Below are 23,575 nucleotides of genomic sequence, written 5' to 3'. Positions count from 1 at the left end.
TAGGAGGGGGGGGGATGGCCGGGAGCAGGCATTACTTATCTGTCCTGCCGCCATCTTCACCCTTCTTCTGCTCCAGCAGGGTCACCTCTTCAGTTACTGGCACTGTAGTGGCAGGACACTGGAAGAGGGACTTGGATAGGTGACCCTTCCGCTGGCGGGATGCAGGGGAGCGAGGCTGCCCTGGTCCACTAGGGCTAACAGCTTTATCTAGTGTCAACGCCTCCTAGAGGACATAGCTATACCCACGGTTTCTGTGTCTCCCAATGAAAATGGGCGAGAAATTACATCTACCCGCAAATCACAAATACTTAATTCTTGCATACCCTTATGCCCTCAAAATACTTACCACACAGAACAGATCCCTCAACAGCAGCTTACTTGTTGTTTCTACACTTTAAAAAGTGAAAAATAAAATGAAAAGGAAATGCAAGCCTCCCAAACAATGATGAAGATTAGACCGTCCTAACTATAGAGCCAACAATAACCAGAAGTGGCGCTCTACTTTAAAAGTGCTGTCTTGTTTGCTGCAGTACTATTTGTCAGAAGTGTGGTATTACTGGCAAATAATTGGCAATATTCTATAAGAGGCCACGTGCATGGAGTAACTGCTCATCTTGGGAAGGACAATTAACACTTAGTTCTCCGGAAACAGAATAGCCATGCAAACCGGACATAGTTCACCAAAACGCCCATCTAACACCTAGGACTCACTCTCATAAACTACAGTGCAGTTCTGACCTGTAGATAAGATAAGATTAAAAGGCATTATAACCTGAAGCCAGAATTAACATAGTAAATCTGCATTCAGACTGAGGTTTGGACTCAAGAGGACCATCTGAAAGCACCGCCAGTGTGAAAACAGTCTCTTAGCACAAGCAGATGCGCAATAAAACCTACTGAAACTGTTCCACAGGATGTACAGCGGCTGCCTCGGATCCTGGTGTAGCTTCAGATTGTCCCATAAGACTTGAATAAGGATGTGTTTGCTGTCTTCAGACATTGAGGTCCTAGGAATCTGTGGGTGGAGACAAAGACCAGGAAAACCAATGAGGGCAAATCCTACAACCTCACGTTTATCGGAAAGGGGGTGGCCAAAAATTGCAGAAACTGCCCCATTCAGATGGAATTTCTGGAACAAATTATTAGCCGCATATGAATTCATCCTAATGACTAAGGCCCAATAAAACCTGTGTGGTTCTTGCCCTTTGACACATCAATAGAAGCGGGTTCAGCCATACTAGTTACTGATCTGCTTATCATTACCATGAAGATCATTTGGTTTTGCTCATTTTCACATAAAGTATGGCTGGAGAAATAACCAAATGACACCTGTATTAGAAGACATACTTTATGTTGCCAGGCCTTATACATAGCTGCCAATCTGAACAGGAAGAGCTGCAGTGCAAAGCATGAGGAAGGAATAGGGTGCAATATCTAATGCAGAAGAGCCAAAAAAAAAACAGCCAACACTGAAGAAAATATCCATCAGGTAAGAATCACTGATCGGGCGTCTACCACAATTCTGAATGTTCAGATTCAGGCCTCTGCTCACCTTGGTATGTCTGTTGCAATGTTCTGAAGACAAGATTAATCCAGGCAGATTACTTGGAAGGTCCAATCTCCTAAAATACCACACCAAGTTCCAGAAAACAATGGGGTGATGGTCGACAAAACCAGGCACGGTAATAGCTGGGTCCCCCTCATTCTCCAGCAGGCTTTCCAGTTCTTTCCACACTACAAGGGGGCTGAGGTAAGGGACAGTGATTGGCTCTGGGTGGGACATCCTCCAGTCCAGAGAGTCCTGAGATCAATGGTGAAAGCACACAGGGTAGACGTGTTAGTTTAGATTAACGACATACACCTAGATGGCATGACTAGATCTGTGCAGGATGGTGGTAGTAGTACAGACGTCTATATCTTTCTGTTACGTCACATCAAACATTAGGAACATTTCCAATGACTCTTCATTCGATACAGTATACAGTAAAACAATGCTTCTCTAAATTCTCAAACTAAAACTATGGAGCTTTGATTCACCGACATGTAGGACGGGTTTATAGGATTTACAACATAGCAAAATACGGTAAAAATCCTTTAATCTGGCAATAATAGAAACCTGATAGGTGCCCAATACACCAAATAGCCACTCATGAGAGCTTATTCATACCGAGACCCCTCAAGTTATACTTATACGCAAGGACTTATTTATCTGCATTACTTATCTGCTTCATTTTCCCACCTTATACATTTATGACACATGCACATAATAGGTTATAAATGGCAGATGAGTTCTTGTTCAGCTCTTTTCATAACCCCCTAGATTAGAGATGCCCAACCTGCAGCTCTCCAGCTGTTGCAAAACTACAACTCCCAGCATGCCCTGATAGGTTGTCTGGCCATAATGGAAGTTATAGTTTTGGAAGGGCCACAAGTTGGACATCCCTGCCCTAGGTATTAATACTCCCCAATGATATGTATGGTGAATCCAGAGGCCAATTAATGGGAGACCCCCCATTCTCCTGCACCTATCTGGCATTTACATATATCATGTGGGGAAGCCAGGCACTTTGAACATGAAAATATCCAGATGTGGCGGAGGTTTTACATGCAGGTAGCATGCGGGATGGTGTCACTGTCAAGACAACCATACAACTCCCCAAAAGCCTTGTGCACTTGCCCTATGAGCCGTCCACGACACCCTTTTGTACGGTTGTTAGCATGCTGCAGTAGGTAAGACAGCGTGAGAGATCATGATTCATGTTCATCAGAGACAAGGGCATGTACTGTCCTGTGCAGTAGTATCCACATCATCTCAATTTTTCTTTTTTTTACATAAAATGAAAAATGTGACGTATTCAAAACTGTGCTCCTATGAACAAAGCCTAATGTCCTACTGGAGGTCAACCACAACGTGTTAGGAGAGCGGGTGCCCAGACACGGTTATATGAGCATGTTAATAAAGAATTACAGGGTCACATACAGCGGTCGTCTGAAAGTTAGTAGGCAGGCTGCCAGTCGAAACATGGCTCAGATTGCAAGATGGCTTCTCGTCCAAAGGGCTGAACGTACTGATGCTTCTGACCACAGGCAGGCTTGGAGATGTCGACTCGCTGTTGTTCTTCCTTCTTCCAGTCGGGATCTGTATAATCCTGACTTTAGTCTCCTCGGATTTTGCTTTGCTACAAAAATAAATAAAAAGACAAAGTATATTTCCATGAGTGATTAACCCCTTTCTGCTTTAAGATATATTATATCCGTCTTGAGCGAGGGGTCGTCTATGCTCCATAACATCATAGTGATCTCATGGGCACTGCTACTGTACCTGCAAAATCAGCAGCAGGACCACAGCTGATACACATAGCCAGGCTACTGTCACGACTGCCAGGATCGGAGATGACGCTAATCCCATCAGATGCTGCAGTGAATAGCCCACTTTTCCCCCATACAAGATCTTGGGGTGCTGCACCCTAACCACCCAGAGGTCTAACAAAGACCTCTGGGTCTGCCATCTATGAAAGGCTATGAAGGGTCTAATAGGTTGTCTATCTCTAGAATTGAAAAATAATAACAATACTAATAAATGCAAAAAAGTGTAAAAAAACTAAAAACTAAATCAAAACAACAATACAACAGGCTTTATTATGGATAAAAATAAAGTACACAACTGTTATCACCACATCCTTAATGATCCTAACTATCAATTTATCTACTTATTTAACTCTATAAAAACTCAATAAATAAATAAAAATCTTTCCTCCCAAAACAGCCGTATCCCAAAATGGTAGTTTAAAAGTTGTACCCCAACATTGTACTGATAAAAACTAGTTTGGCCTGCAAAAAAGAAACTAAACAAAAAAAAATACCCTTACAGACTTCAGTTGACAAAAAAAAAAAAAAAAAGTGTTTGTGCAAAACCAGTAAAACAAAAAAAAGATTAACTGCATATTAGAAGATTTTTAAAGGTGGCCCATTTAAAGGGGTTTTCCATCTGGGCACATTTATGGCATATAGATAGGATATGCCATAACTGTCTGAAAGGTATGGGTCCCTCCTCTGGGACACAGTCTTTTATCAAAAATAGGGCCCTAAAGTGAATGGAGAGCAAGCTGCGTGTGGGCAGACACCCTTTATTCACCGCTACAGGACTTCTGAAAATAGTCACACGCCGCTAAATCTGGTAGAACAGTCAACTGTGGATAAAGGCAGATGAGTAAAATATTTTAGCTTTGGACAGCCATGTACTAACCATATACTCTATATAGAGGTAATATAGGCGCGTCCTCCAATCAGTGACAGGGAGCCACTACTAAAAGATCCTTTTAGTGAAAGGGCAGGCCACTAATTTCAGTGTGATCCATGTGGTGCTTAAAGGGGATGTCCCATCTGGATATTTATGGCACACTGGATAAGCCTTAAGTGTTTGATAGGTGCAGTTCCCTCCTCTAGACCATCTAGTGCACTTGGCTATTTTCGGAAGCCACATAGTAGTTAATGGAGGATTGGTCACGCGTGCACAGCTTCCTCTCTGTTCATAGCGGTGCCCCGATCTTCAGATAGAAGCAGGTCCCAGAGGTGGGACCCACCATTATTGGACAGTTATAGGACAACCCCTTTAATATTGCTGTGCAAGCAAAGTACCAACCTTGGAGTAAGAGAAAATGCGGGAGTATTAATTTCAGACTTGGGTCTCTGAGATGAACCGGAAGGAATCGGCATACATTCTGTAGAAGGACTGCCTTTCAGGAAGTATCTAGTAGAGAGACAATGGTGAGGATTTGGGCTAATACAAAAACAGACACATATTTCAGAGCTCAACTAAATACATTAATGTTCCTGTCATTATCCTTCACATTAACTACAGGAACCATACCTGCCAGGGCGGCGCAAATCTCGGATTTCAATATTTAGGAATGGTAGAAAGGGACTGCCGCAGAAGGGACATGTTGTGTTCAGATTCGAGTCGTCTGCTGTCCAGCCGGCCATAATTTCTTCATCATGGACAAGACTTTCACATGTCAGACACCGCGAGCAGCTGGAGATCAAGACCTACAATATAAAGTGCATCATGCAATTTATGTGTATGTCTATGTGTATATATATATATATATATATATATAATGATATACAGGGAGTGCAGAATTATTAGGCAAGTTGTATTTTTGAGGATTCATTTTATTATTGAACAACAACCATGTTCTTAATGAACCCAAAAAACTCATTAATATCAAAGCTGAATATTTTTGGAAGTAGTTTTTAGTTTGTTTTTAGTTTTAGCTATTCTAGGGGGATATCTGTGTGTGCAGGTGACTATTACTGTGCATAATTATTAGGCAACTTAACAAAAAACAAATATATACCCATTTCAATGATTTATTTTTACCAGTGAAACCAATATAACATCTCAACATTCACAAATATACATTTCTGACATTCAAAAACAAAACAAAAACAAATCAGTGACCAATATAGCCACCTTTCTTTGCAAGGACACTCAAAAGCCTGCCATCCATGGATTCTGTCAGTGTTTTGATCTGTTCACCATCAACATTGCGTGCAGTAGCAACCACAGCCTTCCAGACATGGTTCAGAGAGGTGTACTGTTTTTCCTCCTTGTAAATCTCACATTTGATGATGGACCACAGGTTTTCAATGGGGTTCAGATCAGGTGAACAAGGAGGCCATGTCATTAGATTTTCTTCTTTTATACCCTTTCTTGCCAGCCACGCTGTGGAGTACTTGGACGCGTGTGATGAAGCATTGTCCTGCATGAAAATCATGTTTTTCTTGAAGGATGCAGACTTCTTCCTGTACCACTGCTTGAAGAAGGTGTCTTCCAGAAACTGGCAGTAGGACTGGGAGTTGAGCTTGACTCCATCCTCAACCCGAAAAGGCCCCACAAGCTCATCTTTGATGATACCAGCCCAAACCAGTACTCCACCTCCACCTTGCTGGCGTCTGAGTCGGACTGGAGCTCTCTGCCCTTTACCAATCCAGCCACGGGCCCATCCATCTGGCCCATCAAGACTCACTCTCATTTCATCAGTCCATAAAACCTTAGAAAAATCAGTCATGAGATATTTCTTGGCCCAGTCTTGACGTTTCAGCTTGTGTGTCTTGTTCAGTGGTGGTCGTCTTTCAGCCTTTCTTACCTTGGCCATGTCTCTGAGTATTGCACACCTTGTGCTTTTGGGCACTCCAGTGATGTTGCAGCTCTGAAATATGGCCAAACTGGTGGCAAGTGGCATCTTGGCAGCTGCACGCTTGACTTTTCTCAGTTCATGGGCAGTTATTTTGCGCCTTGGTTTTTCCACACGCTTCTTGCGACCCTGTTGACTATTTTGAATGAAACGCTTGATTGTTCGATGATCACGCTTCAGAAGCTTTGCAATTTTAAGAGTGCTGCATCCCTCTGCAAGATATCTCACTATTTTTGACTTTTCTGAGCCTGTCAAGTCCTAATAATTATGCACACCTGATATAGGGTGTTGATGCCATTAGACCACACCCCTTCTCATTACAGAGATGCACATCACCTAATATGCTTAATTGGTAGTAGGCTTTCGAGCCTATACAGCTTGGAGTAAGACAACATGCATAAAGAGGATGATGTGGTCAAAATACTCATTTGCCTAATAATTCTGCACTCCCTGTATATATATATGGCCCCAAGAAGGAATTGCTGGAAACATCATATGTGTAAATGGAATGATGATATATGCGATCACAATATTAGGGAGAAAAGATTTTTTTGGGGGAAAACTGTACAATTAAAGGGCTTCTGTCACCCCACTAAAGTCATATTTTGTTGTTGTCTACTTAAAATCCTTATACTGCGATATATCACTATATAGTGCTCTTACTCATTTTCGTTCAGTAGTTTCTTCAAAAAACGGACTTTTATAATATGTAAATTACCTCTCTACCAGCAAGTAGGGAGGCTACTTGCTGGTAGCAGCCGCATCCTCCTTTCATAAAGATGCCCCCTCCTCATGTTGATTGACAGGGCCAGCGAACGCGCTCATCCTCTGGCTAGCCCTGTCTGTGTTCCAAATTTTGCGCATACGCCGTACCGGTCTTCAGTTGGCGCACTGAGAGGAGGACGCTCACTTGGCCGCTCCATCCTCAATGCGCCTGCGCCGAGGACGTCACATCTATACCCGGCGCAGGCGCACTGAGGAAGGAGCGGCGAGCGAGCGTCCTCCTCTCAGTGCACCTGTGCCGACTGAAGACCGGTACGGCGCAGGCACGAAATTTTGAACGCAGACAGGGCCAGCCAGAGGATGAGCGCGTTCGCTGGCCCTGTCAATCAACATGAGGAGGGGGCGTCTTTATGAAAGGAGGATGCGGCTGCTACCAGCAAGTAGCCGCCCTACTTGCTGGTAGAGAGGTAATTTACATAATATAAAAGTCAGTTTTTTGAAGAAACTACTGAACGAAAATGAGTAAGACCACTATATAGTGATATATCGCAGTATAAGGATTTTAAGTAGACAACAACAAAAAGATGACTGGGGGGGGGGGGGGGGGGGGGGTGACAGAAGCCCTTTAAAAGGAGGATCTGGGACCCTGTCACTTCTAGCCTGGATATGAGATAAGATACAGTTGGGCATGGAGGCCTATAGGTTCTAAATGGTATCCTGGGGCATATTTTCCTACAGATGATGTAGCAGGGCCTGTAGATCCTGCACACTTGTAGGTTGCCAAAGCTGGCATTCTAGCTGGTCCCATAAATGGTCGATTGATGATAAATCTGGTGACCGGGCATGAAGTGCTGTAATCTGGTGGGTATATTCCTGGGAAACCTTTGCTGTCTGTGGGCAAGCATTATCGTGCTGAAAAATACCAGTTGGAAGCGCTGCCATAAGAGGAACACATGTGGTGGCAGGATGTCCTGCACATTGCTGGCTGTCAATGGCAGGACACGTAATAGTCACCATAACACCAAACTTCCTTCTGCTAAGTGCCTGGAAATGGTCCGGCCAACTGTGGATAGTGGCCAACAAAACTGTGGGAGCTGCTCATGCTTGAAAGCAGATCATACGATTCTCCCTACTGGTGGTCTGTCTGTGCCATCCAGAGCCTGTTTGCTGTGTGTGTGTGCCCTCACAGAACCACTAATCCCAACACCTCCTAACAGTTAGGTCACAATGGCCTAGATGGCGGGCATTTAACAAAAATGACCATCTGCTTTTCTCAGTCCAATGATGCGACCCTTCTCAAAGTCTGTCAACTGGGAAACATGTCTTCAGGTGTGTCATAGAGGCACGACTACCGGTCAAAGATCGCTCACTAAGAAGTACACTACCCAAAAGTAGCCTCTGAGAGGGGAGTGGGGGAAGCACTTTTATGCCCTCTTGTAGCAAGACCCAGTGTCTAATCAGACCACACCTGTAATCATTTTCATGCTGAGTTTTACAGCACTCTGACATTTCTGTGTGTGTGTGTTTTTTGTCAATGAGTATATAGAGATATATGAACAGACAGTATATATAAGCAGTCAGGATCATGCTGGCATTGTCTATTCCATTTTTTCACGTGGCTTTTCTTAATACTGTGGCGATGTGCAGGCCCCGTACGGCTGCGCAGTTTGGTTAGGTTCACATCGGTGTTGAAGGCTCCGTCGGGGTTCTCCACTGCAGATTTAGTTAAAAATAGGGAACAAAATAGTTTATCCAGTAAAATGATGTGTTCCGAACGAACACCCGACCAAGAGATTGCTATGGGTTCTTGAGCCAGAACTGATGCCAGCAACCGCTGCATTAGAAATGAGATATGTAGGGCTCTCATTCAATACACACAAAATCGTGCTCCAGAGTGGGTGAAAGGTGGAGGGTCCTGAGCAGAAGACCCCCTCCAACTTCCTATAATAGGATAAACCCTTTAACTTCTATATACCTGATATAAACAGACAGCCACATAGCCCATCCTCAATAAGACAACTGTGCACAGCAATCACGACTATGGCAGAACCGACTGATCACTGATGTGGACAATGTCTAAAGAGCATTTCATCAGAATAGTTTTAACTCAGGCAGAATGAGGTAATGATTAACACCGCTCACCTCCATGGCATAGTTCTGGAAGACACTGGTACTACTGGAATTGCAGGAGGATTGCAGCTCAGGTTTGTAGTTTATCGTGATCCTAGAAGGGGAGCCTGTGTTCAAGAGAAGACAGTGTTAGAATCATCATCTACACAAATTTCTGGCTTCCATGTGACCTGTGATGTCAGCTTCTTTCTCTGCTCTGATGAGGTTCTGCACAGAAGCCTGAGGAGCAGGTCTGCCTCTGTGCAAGGAATGTCACTGTGAAGGCTGTGCTGGTTGGAGCGACAAGCCACACTCATGGTAGCGATCTGCTGGCCACGCCCCCTACACTGCTGGCTGAGCTGTCTGCCCTGTGAACCCTCCCACTGTATTCTTCAGTAAAGTTTAACCCCTTCTACCATCAGAAGCACAGACTCAGGGCTGGAGGCTCTGCCTCAGGTACTGAGCAGCTGAAGGGCTTACTCTTCTCCAGGCACTGAGGAGACACCCGCAGATACAGACCTGACGAGTTTTCTCCTCTGTACTCTTCTGCTCGCTGTGAGGAAGTGTATGCTGAACAGGTAGGGGGAAGATCATGTGTGTATCAGCAGTGTCATTGTACTGTACAGCTGGGACTTGTAGTCCCACACATAAGACATGACTATCCCAGCAGTCAAATTGCACGCAGGTCAGAACTTTTATTCACACCCTTTGCAGAGCAGGGGGAGGGGAAAGGCAGTCCTTAACACTCACAAATATTCATGAGGAAAACCTCAGAGATTGTTGTTACACACCCCCACAGCTCTGCAACTGCATGTCAACAAAGGGCCAGAACAGAACTAGGGAAATTAGGAAATGTTTTTTTTTTTGCCTAAAACTTGCTTAGCTTGTGTACATATTTTGATGACCATCATGCTTTATTATTTTTTACATAACTCGGACAACTCCTTTAATAGTGTGACATCCCCTTTCATGCTTACTTCTGTTGTACAGCTGCTTTGAGTTGCCCTCTTGGGAATTGTTGCTCTCCAGGCTGGTTCTACTCATCCCCACTGAGCTGTTGGTGGTGGTGAGGTCGTTGTCACGGGGGGAGGTGATGCCTTCAAAGTCATCTTCATTGACAGAGCCTGATTCTGCATCTCCTGCCCCACTCGAACACAGACTCATACGATCAGAATTCTGATCCTGTGTGATATATTCAGCACATAATACAGTAAATATCCCATATAAACCTTAGTGTTAAATACCACTCCCCAAAAAATATAGATCTGGGAGTCAGGGGACCCCCATTTTTGTCAGGTGCAGGTCCCAGTGGGGAGACCTGCACTTAATTAATATTTATGCATAGCAAATAAAGCACGGTTCTGGAGTTTCCCTACTAATAGTCATAGTATTTCCTACTCCCAGGCTAATGAAAAAGGTCTTTGCTTCCATTCAATTTTGGGAAATCTTACTAGGACTGTTAACCCCTTAAGGACCTCCGCCGTATATGTACGGCGGAAGTCTGGTCCCCAAACATGGCGCCCACTTGCACATGCGGCGAGCGCCATAGCCGCCGGGTTTCTGCTATTTTAAATAGCAGAGACCCACGGCACATGTATGCGATCAGCCATAAGGCTGATCGCATACATTTTACTCTTCAGATGTGACCACGTCATCTGATCAGTCTGGAAGCTGAAGACGCACGCTTCCGCTCAGGTAACAGCGTTCCCCGACTGAGATCGGGGAACCTGTTACATCGCTAAAATAGACCGAAGCCTCAAGCAGGCTTCGGTGCTTATTTCAGTAATATACCAATACAGGCCACTAGGTGGCAGCATTGTATTGTTATATTCCAAGTAAAAAAAAAAAGTTTTTATAAATATAAATAAAGAAAAATTATACAAGTGTGGTATCGTTGTTACCGTACTGACCTGGAGAATGAAGATAACAGGTTAATTTTACCGCATAGTGTACAGTGTAAAAAAAAAACAAAAAAAAAAAAACACCTTTATCAGAATTGCATTTTTTTCCAATTCTACCCCATTTAGAATTTTTCTTTTCTGATTCCTACTACATGGTATGTAACCATAAATGGTGCCATTAGAAAGCACAACTTGTCCCACAAAAAATAAGCCCTCATAAGGCTATGTGAATGGAAAAATAATTAAAAAAAAGGACTACGGGAGGGCGGGGAGTGAAAAACAAAAATGCATAAAAAGGAAAATCCCAGGGTCCTCAAGGGGTTAAACACAAATCACATTAACAGTGTATTTATAACAATAGTAAAAAAAAAAGACAAAAACATCATACTATATTCAGACGAACCAGTTTTATTTAACCCAGAGTTTGATAAAAAAAAAAGTAGTTTTCCATTTCTCAGTCTGGGTGGGGGATCCCCCCCTCACTCGGAGACAACAACTCAACACATTAATAGCAGTGCAGCACCGAGCTCCAACATGCTATGTCTAAGGTAGTGTAAATCTGATATGTAGCCAGACATCCAGTCTGCCAGCTGTCAAGTGCTTACCTAACTTGAAAGGACGGGCATGCTGATCACGCGATTAGCAGACGAAAGATCATGCCACATGAGTTAATGTTGGATAGTTGTGTATCAAAGTTATTTTATTTGGTTCTTTCCCTTTAAATATTACCTTTAACACAGTAATGTACAAAATGATGTAAGGAGTGAATATAATTTCCTTACCAGTGTCTGTATTGGTGAGTTATACCCTCCCTTCTGGTTCTCAGCTGTGTCATGTGACCAGCAATCAGACTTTCCAAATAAACAAAGCTTCTTATGTGTGGACAGGAAATCAGTTTCTCTGTGTATTGCTATGGGAGCCTCAATGTCAGTCTCATAGGAATGAATAGAGAAGTAATGGACTTCCTATCCTGTGTCAGTTGGAGATCAGAGAGTTGGTCACATGACAGCTAAAAATTTGTAGTGAGAGGATAGCTCACAAATACAGTTAGTACAGATTACATAACCAGGTACCTTTCTAACAGGTCAGAGAATAAACATTTTTTGCGGGAGGTCTTTAAAGGGAATCTGTCACCTATTTTGGCCATATAAAACCGTTAACATAGCAATGTGCAATAAAGTACCTTCTTACCTACATGTGTCTTCTTTCTTTTATTCAACTTTTCATTCCTATTAAAAAGTGATTTTTCTGATATGCAAATGAAGTCTCAAGGTGCCCAGAGGGGCGTTATTACTCTGCTCTAGTGCCCAGTAACGCCCCCCTGCAGTGCCTTTCTTCCAAGTCCAGCATGCATCCTAAGAAATAAATGTCTTCCCACATACTTGCCGAACGGCGCCTCCCCCTCCCCACTACGTTGTTTAATTTATTCACTGCATCGTCTGTGCTCCCTCCTCTCTTTGCCTACGGCGGTGCCCCCTCCCCACTACGTCATTTAATTTATTCACTGCACGCACCGGCCCTTGCTTCCTTCTCTCTTGTCTTCCGAAATCCTGCGCAGGCGCAGTATCGCTGAGTGCCTGCGCCTGCACGATACTCCTGCTCCAGAGGGCAACAGCCTCACTAGTGTCACTGGGCATGCGCCGAGCCCAGTGACGTAATCAGAGCGCTGTTGCCTCTGAGAGATTCTAGAGGAGGAAGCAAGGGCTGATGCAGTAAATAACGTAGTGGGGAGGGGGGCGGCGCCGTAGGCCAAGAGAGGAGGAAGGAACCCCTGATGCAGTGAATACATTAAATGACGTAGTGGGGAAGGGGCGGCGCTGTAGGCAAAGAGAGGAGGGAGCAAGGGCCGATGCAGTGAATAAATTAAATGACGTAGTGGGGAGGGGGCGGCGCTGTTCGGCAAGTATGTGGGAGGACATTTATTTCTTTGGAGGCGTGCTGGGCTTTGAAGAAAGGCGGGCTGGGCACTGCAGGGGGGCGTTACTGGGCACTAGAGCAGATTAATAAAGCCCCTCTGGGCACCTTGAGACTTCATTTGCATATCAGAAAAATCGCTTTTTAATAAGAATGAAAAGTTGAATAAAAGAAAAGACAAATGCAGGAATGAAGGTACTTTATTGCACATTGCTATGTTAACGGTTTTATATGGTCAAAATAGGTGACAGATTCCCTTTAAGATGATCACTAACAAGCATTTGTATGAACACTCCTTAACGATCATCTGGCAGTGTAATACTGCCACCAATTACACGATGAACGGGCAAACGATTGTTCGTCATAATTGGGATCTTTTAACATGTTAAAAAAATCCTGGTTTGTCGGAGGCAGATAGCACCTCGTAGTAGATGCTCTGCTGCCAGTAAACAATGAGACAGTATGCATTAGTGATCGCTCGTCCCTATACTGAGGAGGAGATTGCTGCATGTAATAGAGTCAGTCTCCTCCTATAGTGGGCAGGGGATTGACGGGAGGACAATCGTCTGCTCTATCTGCCCGTTTATTAGGGCCCTTGGTATACTTTTGTTATCTTATTCCCATATATCTGAATTCAAGGTATAACAACAGTCAAGGTCATGTGAGTGGGGGTCAGAAGAGGGAGCTGGAGCCCAAACTGGAAAGACTTTATTATTACCATCCTCCCAACATTTGAAATATTGAAAAAAAAGGAGATTTTTGTATAACTTACCAGTTAAATCTCTTTCTCGCTCTTCCTTGGGGGACACAGACCTTGGGTATAGCTCAGCTCCCTAGGAGGCGTGACACTAAGTAAAACTGTTAAGCCCCTCCTCCATCAGCTATACCCTCAGCCTGGAGATAGAGGCTACCAGTTGCGTGTCCAAGTAGTGAAAGGATAACAACCAATAACGGAAACAACCAGCCAGCAACCCAACGGGGCGCCAGACCATAACCCTGTAACCAAACACAGAAGGGTGGGTGCTGTGTCCCCCAAGGAAGAGCGAGAAAGAGATTTAACTGGTAAGTTATACAAAAATCTCCTTTTCTCGCCCATTTTCCTTGGGGGACACAGACCTTGGGACGTTCAAGAGCAGTCCAAGAAGGGAGGGACCACAAACCCAAGGCGGAACACCACCAGAGCATCAGGAAACCGCTGCCTGCAAAACCAGGCGGCCCAACGCAGCATCCGCTGATGCATGCGTATGCACCCTATAGAACTTTGTGAAAGTGTGCAGAGAGGACCAAGTGGCTGCTTTGCACAACTGTTCAGCCGAGGCCCGATGCCTCTGCGCCCAGGAAGCTCCGACTGCTCTGGTGGAATGAGCAGTGACGCCAAAAGGCGGAGGTCTGCCCTTGGCTCGATAAGCCTCAGACACCGCCAGTTTAATGAAACGGGCAATAGCCACCTTGGAGACCGCCAACCCTTTGCGCGAACCCTCCGGAACCACAAACAGGGAGTCCGTGCGCCGAAAGGACCCGGTGACCTCCAAGTAAATCCTCAACGCCCTGACCACATCCAGACGGTGCAGTTCCCGTTCTCTGGGGTGGGAAGGAGAGGGACAGAGCGACGGAAGGACGATGTCCTCATTGATGTGAAAGGCGGAGACCACCTTTGGCAGGAAAGTCGGGACAGGCCGAAGCACAACCTTATCCTGGTGGAAGATCAGGAAAGGTTCGGAGCAAGAAAGAGCCGCTAACTCCGACACCCGTCGGAGAGACGTGACGGCCACAAGAAAGATGACCTTGCAGGACAGAAGGCGAAGGGAGACCTCCCGTAAAGGCTCGAAGGGGGCTGATTGGAGCGCCGAGAGCACCACATTCAGGTCCCAGGAAGGAACTGGAGGGCAGTACGGCGGAACAGAGTGAGCCACCCCTTGTAAAAAGGTCTTAATTGGCCCTAGAGGGGCCAGGGGACGCTGGAGAAGAATAGACAGCGCCGAAATCTGACCCTTCAGAGAACTGAGGCACAGCCCCAGGTCCAGACCCGACTGGAGGAAGGACAGGATTGTGGGAAGAGAAAACCGGAGAGGTGGGATGCTCCGGGACTCACAGAACCCCAGATAGGACCTCCAAACCCGATAGTAGATCCTAGAGGATACGGGCTTACGAGCCCGGATCATGGTGCGGACTACGTCCGCGGAGAAACCCCGTCGCGTTAAGACGGCGGTCTCAATAGCCACGCCGTCAAACGTAGCGAGCCTAAATGCTCGTGGAAGATCGGTCCCTGAGAGAGAAGGTCTTCCCTGGAGGGCAGTGGCCACGGTGCGTCTGCCAACAGCAACATTAGGTCGGCGTACCAAGACCGGCGGGGCCAATCCGGGGCGATTAGAATCGCGGGGACGCCCTCTGCCGCGATCCTCCGAAGAACCCGTGGCAGGAGGGGAAAAGGAGGAAAGACGTACAGAAGGGAGAATTCGCGCCACGGAAGGACGAGCGCGTCGGCGCCGTATGCCTTCGGGTCCCGTGCCCTGGCCAGGTATAGGGGGACCTTGTGGTTGAATTTGGAGGCCATGAGGTCCACGTCGGGGCGACCCCAGCGAAGACAAAGGGCTTCGAACACCTCTGGGTGCAGGGACCATTCTCCCGGGTCGATGGTGGACCGGCTGAGGAAATCCGCCGCCCAGTTGTCCACCCCCGGGATGTAAATCGCAGATAAGGCCGGCACGTGCGTCTCCGCCCAGAGGAGAATGAGGGTCACCTCTTGCATCGCTGCAGCGCTGCGAGTGCCTCCCTGATGGTTTATGTATGCCATAGCCGTGGCATTGTCCGATTGGATCCGAACAGGGTGGCCCCTCAGCAGATGGGTCCAGTGTCTGAGGGACAGAAGAATCGCCCTCAGTTCCAGAATATTGATTGGAAGTCTGGACTCCGATAGAGACCAAACGCCCTGGACGGACCGGGGAGGGAAAACCCCCCCCCACCCCCGTAAGCTGGCATCTGTGGTAATCACCAGCCAGTTCAGTGGAAGGAAGGACTTCCCCCTTAGAGGGATATGCAACCACCAGCCGAGGGAAGCTCGAGCCAGGGGAGGCAGAAGAAAGGTCCTGTCCAGACTCCTCAGTGATTTGTCCCAGGCCGACAGAATTGCCCTCTGAAAGGTGCGGGATCGGAATTGTGCGAACGGCACCGCTTCGAAACAGGCAACCATCTTTCCCAACAACCGCATGCTGGATCTGAGGGAAGGGCGGTGATGACGGAGGAGACTGCGAACCGACCCGCGAAGGGCCAGACGCTTGTCCGACGGAAGGCGGACCTCCGCCAACTCTGTATCCAGGAGCATCCCCAGGAAGATCAGCCGTCTGGAGGGGGTAAGGGAAGATTTGGGGTGGTTGATAATCCAACCGAACCGCGTCAGGGTCTCCAGAGTGAGTTCCACACTGCGGGATGTCTGAGAGAAGGAGGGTGCCTTGACCAGGATGTCGTCCAAGTATGGGAGAAGAAAAACACTTCTTGAACGTAGAAGGGCCAAGACAGGGGCCAGGACCTTGGTGAACACTCTAGGAGCAGTCGCCAGACCAAAGGGAAGGGCGACGAATTGGAAGTGATCGTCCCCCACCGCAAAGCGCAGGAAGCGGTGATGACATGGAGCAACCGGAACGTGGAGGTATGCATCCTGAATGTCGATTGAGGCCATGAAATCCCCTCTTTCCAGGGAGGCCACTGCGGACCTGAGAGACTCCATCCGGAATCTCTGCAGTCGGAGAAAACGGTTCAGGCGTTTTAGGTCCAAGATCGGACGCACTGAGCCTTCCTTCTTGGGAACCACAAAGAGGTTCGAGTAGAACCCCCTGAACCTTTCCGTCGGAGGCACGGGGGCGACGACACCCTTGTCCATTAGAGAGTGAATGGCCGCGAAGAAGGCGGCCACTCGTACGGGATCTCGCGGAGGACGGGATCGGAAGAAACGGTCTGGCGGAATGGACGCAAATTCGATTTTGTATCCGCAAGATACAATCTCGAGCGCCCATGCGTCTGAGATGTGGGCCCGCCATACGTTCCTGAATAGGAGAAGGCGGCCCCCCACCCGGGTGGGTGGGGGCGCACCTTCAGGCAGAGGGCTGCTGGCCTGTGGGAGCCCATGCAGGCTGGGACTTGCGCCAGGTAGGTTGCGTCCGAAAAAACGGCTTCTTGCGTCTATCCTGGGCTGGGCCAGAGGAAGAAGAACTGGCCGCGGGTCTAGACCCGGTGGGCTTGCGAAAGGACCGAAAACGGGACGAACCAGCGCGACCACGGGGGGCGCCCATTGGCCTGGACTGGGGGAGGTGAGTACTCTTCCCACCCGTGGCCTCTGATATAAGTTCGTCCATACGGGTTCCGAACAGGCGGGAACCCGTGAATGGTAGGCCGGCCAAAGAGCGTTTGGAAGCGGCGTCCGCCGCCCAAACCTTCAGCCAGAGTTCCCTCCTGACAGAAACTGCCAGGGCAGAGGAACGGGCAATGAGGGCACCCGCATCAAGGGAGGCCTCACAGACGAATTTTCCGGCCTGAACAATTAGTTGGGCTAAGGAACGGAGGTCCTGAACAGGGACGTCCGACCCTAACTCCCGTTCCAGTTGCAAACCCCATTCAGAGACCGCTTTGCCAACCCAGGCGGAGGCAAAGACCGGTCTAAGGGCCGAACCAGAGGCAGTAAATATGGCCTTGGAGAGGGATTCCGTACGACGGTCCTCAACAGACTGGAGGGAAGATCCGTCCTGTACAGGAATAGTAGTGCTTTTGGACAGGCGAGCCACGGGAGGATCAACCTTAGGCGGGGATGTCCACGTGGTCACAGAATCCGCTGGAAAGGGATAACAAATGTCCAGCTTTTTGGGTGTAATAAAGCGGACGTTAGGCCGAGTCCAAGCCTTGGATACCACAGAAGAAAAATCAGCGTGTATGGGAAAAACCTTGGAGGCCTGTTTGGGGCGGAGAAAGGACACGCCGGCCTGTTCAGAGCTGGGGGGGTCATCGTGTAGCTGAAAGGTATCACGGATGCTAGTGACAAGATGCCCCACCGCGGACGCCAATTTGGACGGAAGCTCTGAGTCCATGTCCACGTCCGAATCCGCCAGTTCTCCCTCAGAAAGCGTATCCCTTTGAGAGGATAGACTTGACTGAGCTCGCACGCATGGCGGAGAGAGCGAAGCATCTGGAGAAGATGTGCGCTCAACCCTTGAACGTTTGAGTATGCCGGGCCCTGGAAGATTCGCTGGGAGGCAGGGAACCAGTGGGGGTGGCAGAAACGGTAGTCCCAGCGGGTGCGACAGGGATTGTGGCAGCCTGCGGGAGAGGCGGTCTATCCACGAGACGGCCCACTACGTGTGTAAGGCTTTCCACCGCCTGAGACAGAGACCTAGCCCAGTCAGGGGGTTCAGAGGCACCGGGGGGCGCAGCGGGAAGCGGGCCCTGCACCGGGGCCTGACATGCAAGGCAATGCGGCTCAGATTGCCCACGCGGAAAAAGTTCCTTACAGGCGGTACAGGCATGGTACCAGGGTTTGGGGGCACCTGTGGGATCTGACATGCTGAAGTGTGGTTGTACTCTAATATAGAGACCACAAAGGGTTATAGCAGCTATGACCAGGAGGGTTAGGAGAGGGTTAACTGTCCTACCAGTGCCTCAGAAGAACGTCAGGAGATGGCCCAGATCAGCAGCAGCAGAGAAGCAGTGAACAGCAGTGAGCAGCAGAGAGCGCCCACAGAAGCCGAGCGATGTACACAGGAGGTTAGAGTCCCCCACCGTGTCCCAGCTTCCTGTCAGGAGTGAGGAAGCGCGGGAAACCTCAGCAGAAAGCGCGGGGAACAAGCTCCGCCCCCTCAAGCGCTTGAAATGTCTCCTGTGAAGGAGAACGTAGCTCCGCCCCCAAAATGACGCGCGGAAGCCCCGCCCCCTGCCGGGACCGCTAAGCCCCGCCCCCCCCGTTCTCGGCGGGAAGGGGGAGAGAGAGAAGAGAAAAATGGAGTCAGCCCCGAATGAGGGGGAGGGGGAGAAAGATAGCAGCGTGGGGGGGAAAAGCGTGGGGGTGCTGAGGATGCTGCTGTGCTGCATTGTCCTGCAGATGAGCGCTCAGAATGAGCGACCACGGGTGCCCCCCTTACCCAGAGGGGTAGATGCTGCAGATAGGGACGGGGTATAGGCTGGAATAGCCATCTCACCGTGCGACGTCTTCACCCTCAGTCCTTTCCAGCAGGGTCGCCCCTTCAGCCACTGGCACCGCAGTGGCAGGAAGCTGGAAGAGGGGCTTGGCGTGCGGGCGACCCCCTAGCTGGCGGGATGTAGGGGAGCCATTGCTGCCCAGATCCTCCTATTGCTTCTGTGGGGGAGGCAGCAGTGCAGATAAGTTGGCACTGGCGCAGCTCAACCCCGGGAGAGCAGAGAGGTCAAATGCGTCTCTGGTATCCCTAGGAAAAAATAAAATAACAAAATTAGAAGAAAAAGTAAAAATAACAAGGAGAAAACAGCCCTGCAGTAGCAGGGAGTGTCTTGCCTCCTTGGACACTAAGCTAAAACTGGTAGCCTCTATCTCCAGGCTGAGGGTATAGCTGATGGAGATGGGGCTTAACAGTTTTACTTAGTGTCACGCCTCCTAGGGAGCTGAGCTATACCCAAGGTCTGTGTCCCCCAAGGAAAATGGGCGAGAAAAGCAGATAACAGTAAAATGCATAATACACAAATCTGAGTATTAGACTGAACTGAGAGTTACCTTCGCTGGGCCAGTGTAGTTGGCAATCTTTGAGTACCATTTGGTGGCCTTCTCAGCAACTCCTTTTCCAGCAGAAAACATGCTGCTCTTCAACACATCAAGCTTGGGAGTAAGAATTGTGTCAAAGTTAAAAGATGTTGGAGACATCAATGCAACTGTAGAATCTGGAGGGTGTTCTGTTTTTGGACTTCCCAATGAGTAAGCAGGAGAGGACCACAACCTGCCACGTTGTCTCTCCTCATTTTTTACATGGTAAGTTTTTGACTTTGTTAATCTAGGTGCCTGTGGAGGTGTTGAGGGAAGACTTGAGCGTCTGCAGAGTGGAATAGCTTTAGAGCTATTATACTGATCAGAGCTGGTCCTTTGAAGGTCCATGCTTGGAGCTCTACTGGTCAATGGACTGCTCATGTTATTCATGTACATCTCAATCTCTTCTGCAAGGTCTCTTTTAGCAGATGGAGTCAAGAGGATTTTGTCCAGCACTTCCTCAGTTTCTTCTTCTAGCTCAGTCTCTGCTGCTAGCATTGACAGAGGGTCTAATCCGACTTTTACATCTGTCTTCTCCACAGGCTTGGCCGGGAACACTGTCGTTGAGGAACTTGTGCTCATGCTTCTCAATTTTTGGGGCTTGCTTTCTACAGTGTCATTGTCGAGGTCTTCAAGGTCAAAAATTACTGGAGAGTCAGCCTTGTCTGGATACCCATCCTCTCCCACTGGAGATTCATCATCGCTCCACTCCTTTGCCACAGTGACAAGTTCCTTCCTTGGAGATGCCCTTTTTATGTCCAACGTCTTAGGCCGAGGAATGCCTGTTTGATGTGCTCCACTGAGTATCTTTGCATCAGCTCCCAGTTTATGAAGCATTTTGCCAGCTTTTTCTTCCTGGTCAGTGCCACTGATTAGTAACCCTGTAAGATTTTCTTGCTTATACTGTCCGCTGTTAGCTCCCCATTCTAAATAATTTTTCATACCCGGTTCCAAGGCACTCTTGTGCCTCTTCCGTAAGCTCCAGCTTTGGTATATATCACTTTCCCTGGCATCTTCAAAGGAGGATGCAAATAGTAGTCCAGCGGCATTTCCTGAAAAATATAGAATGTTATCAAGGTGTCCTATAACTGACAAATGTCAACATGTCTTAATAATAAGACACTCTACTGATGTAAAAGACACAAACATGACTACTTCAAGTTCATGCACTTGCTTGGACCTGACCTATACAATATTTTAGCCCAGCACCTGGAGTCATTAATCATGGCATAGAAAATGAGGGAGGTTATGTCTAGCAACCTTACAACCTTGTAGATACTGGATTACAGTCAGAGGATCCCACAATTTACTGCCACAATTTTACACTACTCTTGTATGTATGTTGTACGCTACTTATGTCTGTATGTAACTATGTATGTAAGGTGCTCACTATCAAGGCCAAGCCATTCTTTTTTTAGCCTGGTGGCAAGTACAGGCACTGCTCCCCCACCGGAGGAATAAACATGTGTATTCCACCAAGCAAAGAGTGTCTCAATGGGATTTCAGAAGGTAAAGCTATCTGTGGCCAGGCTTACTGATTTGTGATGATAGTCATCAGCTATGTTGGACAAGCAAAAAAAAACAGACCGCTGTGGGTCTCAGAAGTCAGAACCAAGAACAGTGTGCATATTTCACAAATAAATATATCTACTGAGGGACTACAATACAGGGATTCTCTGCTTTTGAACAATCCCTACCAGTAGGGTCCACTGAAAATCAAAAAGTAACCCACTGTCGGGACCCTCCGCAATTAGTCCTGTTTCATGTTAAAACTCGCCAGTAGGTGTTCAATTTTCCTGTATTACGCAGCACTCAGATCAGTGGATTGTCTGTATAATACAACATAGGACAAGTCCTCCACAACCAGAGACACTCTAGGTAACTGGTCTTCAATATGACCAAAAGATGAGGATCCCGAAAAGAAGACCCTTCTATTAACTCATTTGTCCCTAATCAGGTGTACGAAAACGGGTTCTCTAATCTGGCCAATTTCTTTACACAAGAAATAGTAAAATCATCACAAAAGAACTATTATAGTTATGTCCACTAGCGGGCACTTTTATATGACTGAACTGCGCTTACATTATTTCTTTCTGTATGAAAGCAGGGTACAGTACAGTACCGAAAAGTACCGAAAGTAAGGTACAGAAAGACTGAGCAGAGTGCTCACGTGTAATGTCGTGAAGGCTATAGGTAAACCGTATATCAGTGTATTGTTATCGACCACAGGATAGGTGATGAATGTCAAATTGCTGGGGACCTCAACCATTCCCTCGATTCAGAATTAGATAGTCACTTATTCTGCAGACAGGTCATAATTGTCAATTGTGGGAAAACTTCTTCAACAGCCTGACAGAAGAAGACTTCTCAAAGATATAATAGCTGTTATTTTTAATTTTACAGTGGAAATGTTTCCCTGTAAAGGGAGATCGTGAGATAATCTGATGCCGAATACCACCTTCTCCACATTATAACAAAGACAGAAGATAGAAAAGAGCAATAAATACTACATTGCATTGCTAGTCCTCGGAGATCCAGTACACATTATGGTATTGCGTCTACTTGCCTGCACCAACCGTTTCAGCCATATTGTCTGGTTTCACCTCCTGCCGAACAATACTGGAAGTGGATATGGCGGCCTTAGAAATGGGACTAAGAAGCTGGGGAAGGCCGTCTCGGCTGCCCTTAGCACGCTCTGTCTCTGATACTGAAAAGATATGAATTTATTACCATTTAATAACTCAATAGTTAAAGCGCTACTGAGACAGCAGCACTATAAATGTAAGATGTCCCCAGACTCAGATGTCTGCTGTTTTATTCTTTTATGTGAATCTTCTGGGCCAGGGGTCAGCAACCTCTGGCACTCCAACTGTTGTGAAACTACAACTCCCAGCAAGCTCCATTAACTTATCAGGGAGTTCTGAGAACAGCAGAGCAGGTATGGATGCTGGAAGTTGTAGTTTGACAACAGCTGGCATGTCAAACGTGAAGACCCCTGTTTTAGATGCCATTATGTACACTGCCACTGTCTCAAAGTAACCATGATGCTTAAAAAGAATATATGGTGTACTAACTCAAGACACAGATATATCGGAATGGATGACATACTAGCTTCTATAGTTTAGGTCTTAAAGGGGTTGTCCATGGTAAGAAAAACCTGGCTGCTTTCTGTCACAAACAGGTTGAATGTGGTGTTGTTCCTGGAAGAAAGCTACCATGCCCTAATCCAGGACAACACCTTTAAAGGGGTTTTCCAGAAATTAAATATTTATGACCTATCTTCAGGATGGCACATCAATATATGATTGGTGGGGCTCCAAATCTTGGCACCACTGCCAATTACCTGTTTGAAGGCAGCCTCTTCACGGTATACCAACACACCAATGTACAATGTATAGCGGCTGTGCTTGGTATTGCGGCTTAATACTATTCACTTGAATGGGACTAGGCTGCATACAGGCCATGTGACCGACCAATGTGAAGTCACAGGCCAAGGAAGAGGCTGCAGTGATCACCCCCTTTAAACACATGATCAGTGGGGGTCCTGAGGATAGGTCATCAACATTTAAGTCCGAGAGAACCCTCCGAGCTGGCAGATTATTTGTACAAGTTCTATGTGAACACACATGAGCTAGAGTCACTCCCTCTAGAGTCTTCCTGCTCTTCTTGTATATCATGCACCGCTCCTCTGCGAACCTCTTCCTTGGATAAAGAGCTGTATCCCAGATCAGACTGTCCACCTGAGGATCCAAGCAGCTCATATTAGTATGCATCTCACTATGTCAGGTGGAAAGTGAACATGATCTCGGAACATCCTTCCCACCTGTGCTAGATCGGTCATCCGCAGGGTCTGTGCTGGTAGCATCTGCACTGAATGAAGGCTGGTCTGCTGCATTCATGTCAATAGAACTGTCCATACTGCCATGACTGACGGCATCCAGATCACTGCTGTCTAAAGAGGACGTAGGGGAGAGAGA

At 47.3% G+C, this 23,575-nt stretch overlaps 1 protein-coding gene across 3 annotated transcripts in view; it reads right to left on the bottom strand.

Moving 5' to 3' along the window:
* Positions 1-23,575, bottom strand: part of DENND4A (DENN domain containing 4A) — a 142,251-nt gene that overhangs the window by 11,868 nt on the left and 106,808 nt on the right. For all 3 annotated transcript variants that reach the window (XM_044279384.1, XM_044279386.1, XM_044279385.1), the window contains 11 exons: positions 23,422-23,550; positions 23,225-23,338; positions 22,165-22,305; positions 19,572-20,650; positions 10,007-10,211; positions 9,063-9,157; positions 4,871-5,046; positions 4,643-4,750; positions 2,981-3,179; positions 1,553-1,801; positions 898-1,015 (listed from right to left, as the gene is read on the bottom strand). In XM_044279384.1, coding sequence (XP_044135319.1) covers positions 898-1,015; positions 1,553-1,801; positions 2,981-3,179; positions 4,643-4,750; positions 4,871-5,046; positions 9,063-9,157; positions 10,007-10,211; positions 19,572-20,650; positions 22,165-22,305; positions 23,225-23,338; positions 23,422-23,550 — 2,613 coding nt within the window. The remainder of the gene's footprint in view (positions 1-897; positions 1,016-1,552; positions 1,802-2,980; positions 3,180-4,642; positions 4,751-4,870; positions 5,047-9,062; positions 9,158-10,006; positions 10,212-19,571; positions 20,651-22,164; positions 22,306-23,224; positions 23,339-23,421; positions 23,551-23,575) is intronic.

The sequence above is a fragment of the Bufo gargarizans genome, chromosome 2, assembly GCF_014858855.1.
Source record: "Bufo gargarizans isolate SCDJY-AF-19 chromosome 2, ASM1485885v1, whole genome shotgun sequence".
In the NCBI taxonomy this organism is placed as follows: Eukaryota; Metazoa; Chordata; class Amphibia; order Anura; family Bufonidae; genus Bufo; species Bufo gargarizans.
Note: the sequence above shows the minus strand (reverse complement) of the source record. Positions and strands in the feature narration are given on the sequence as shown.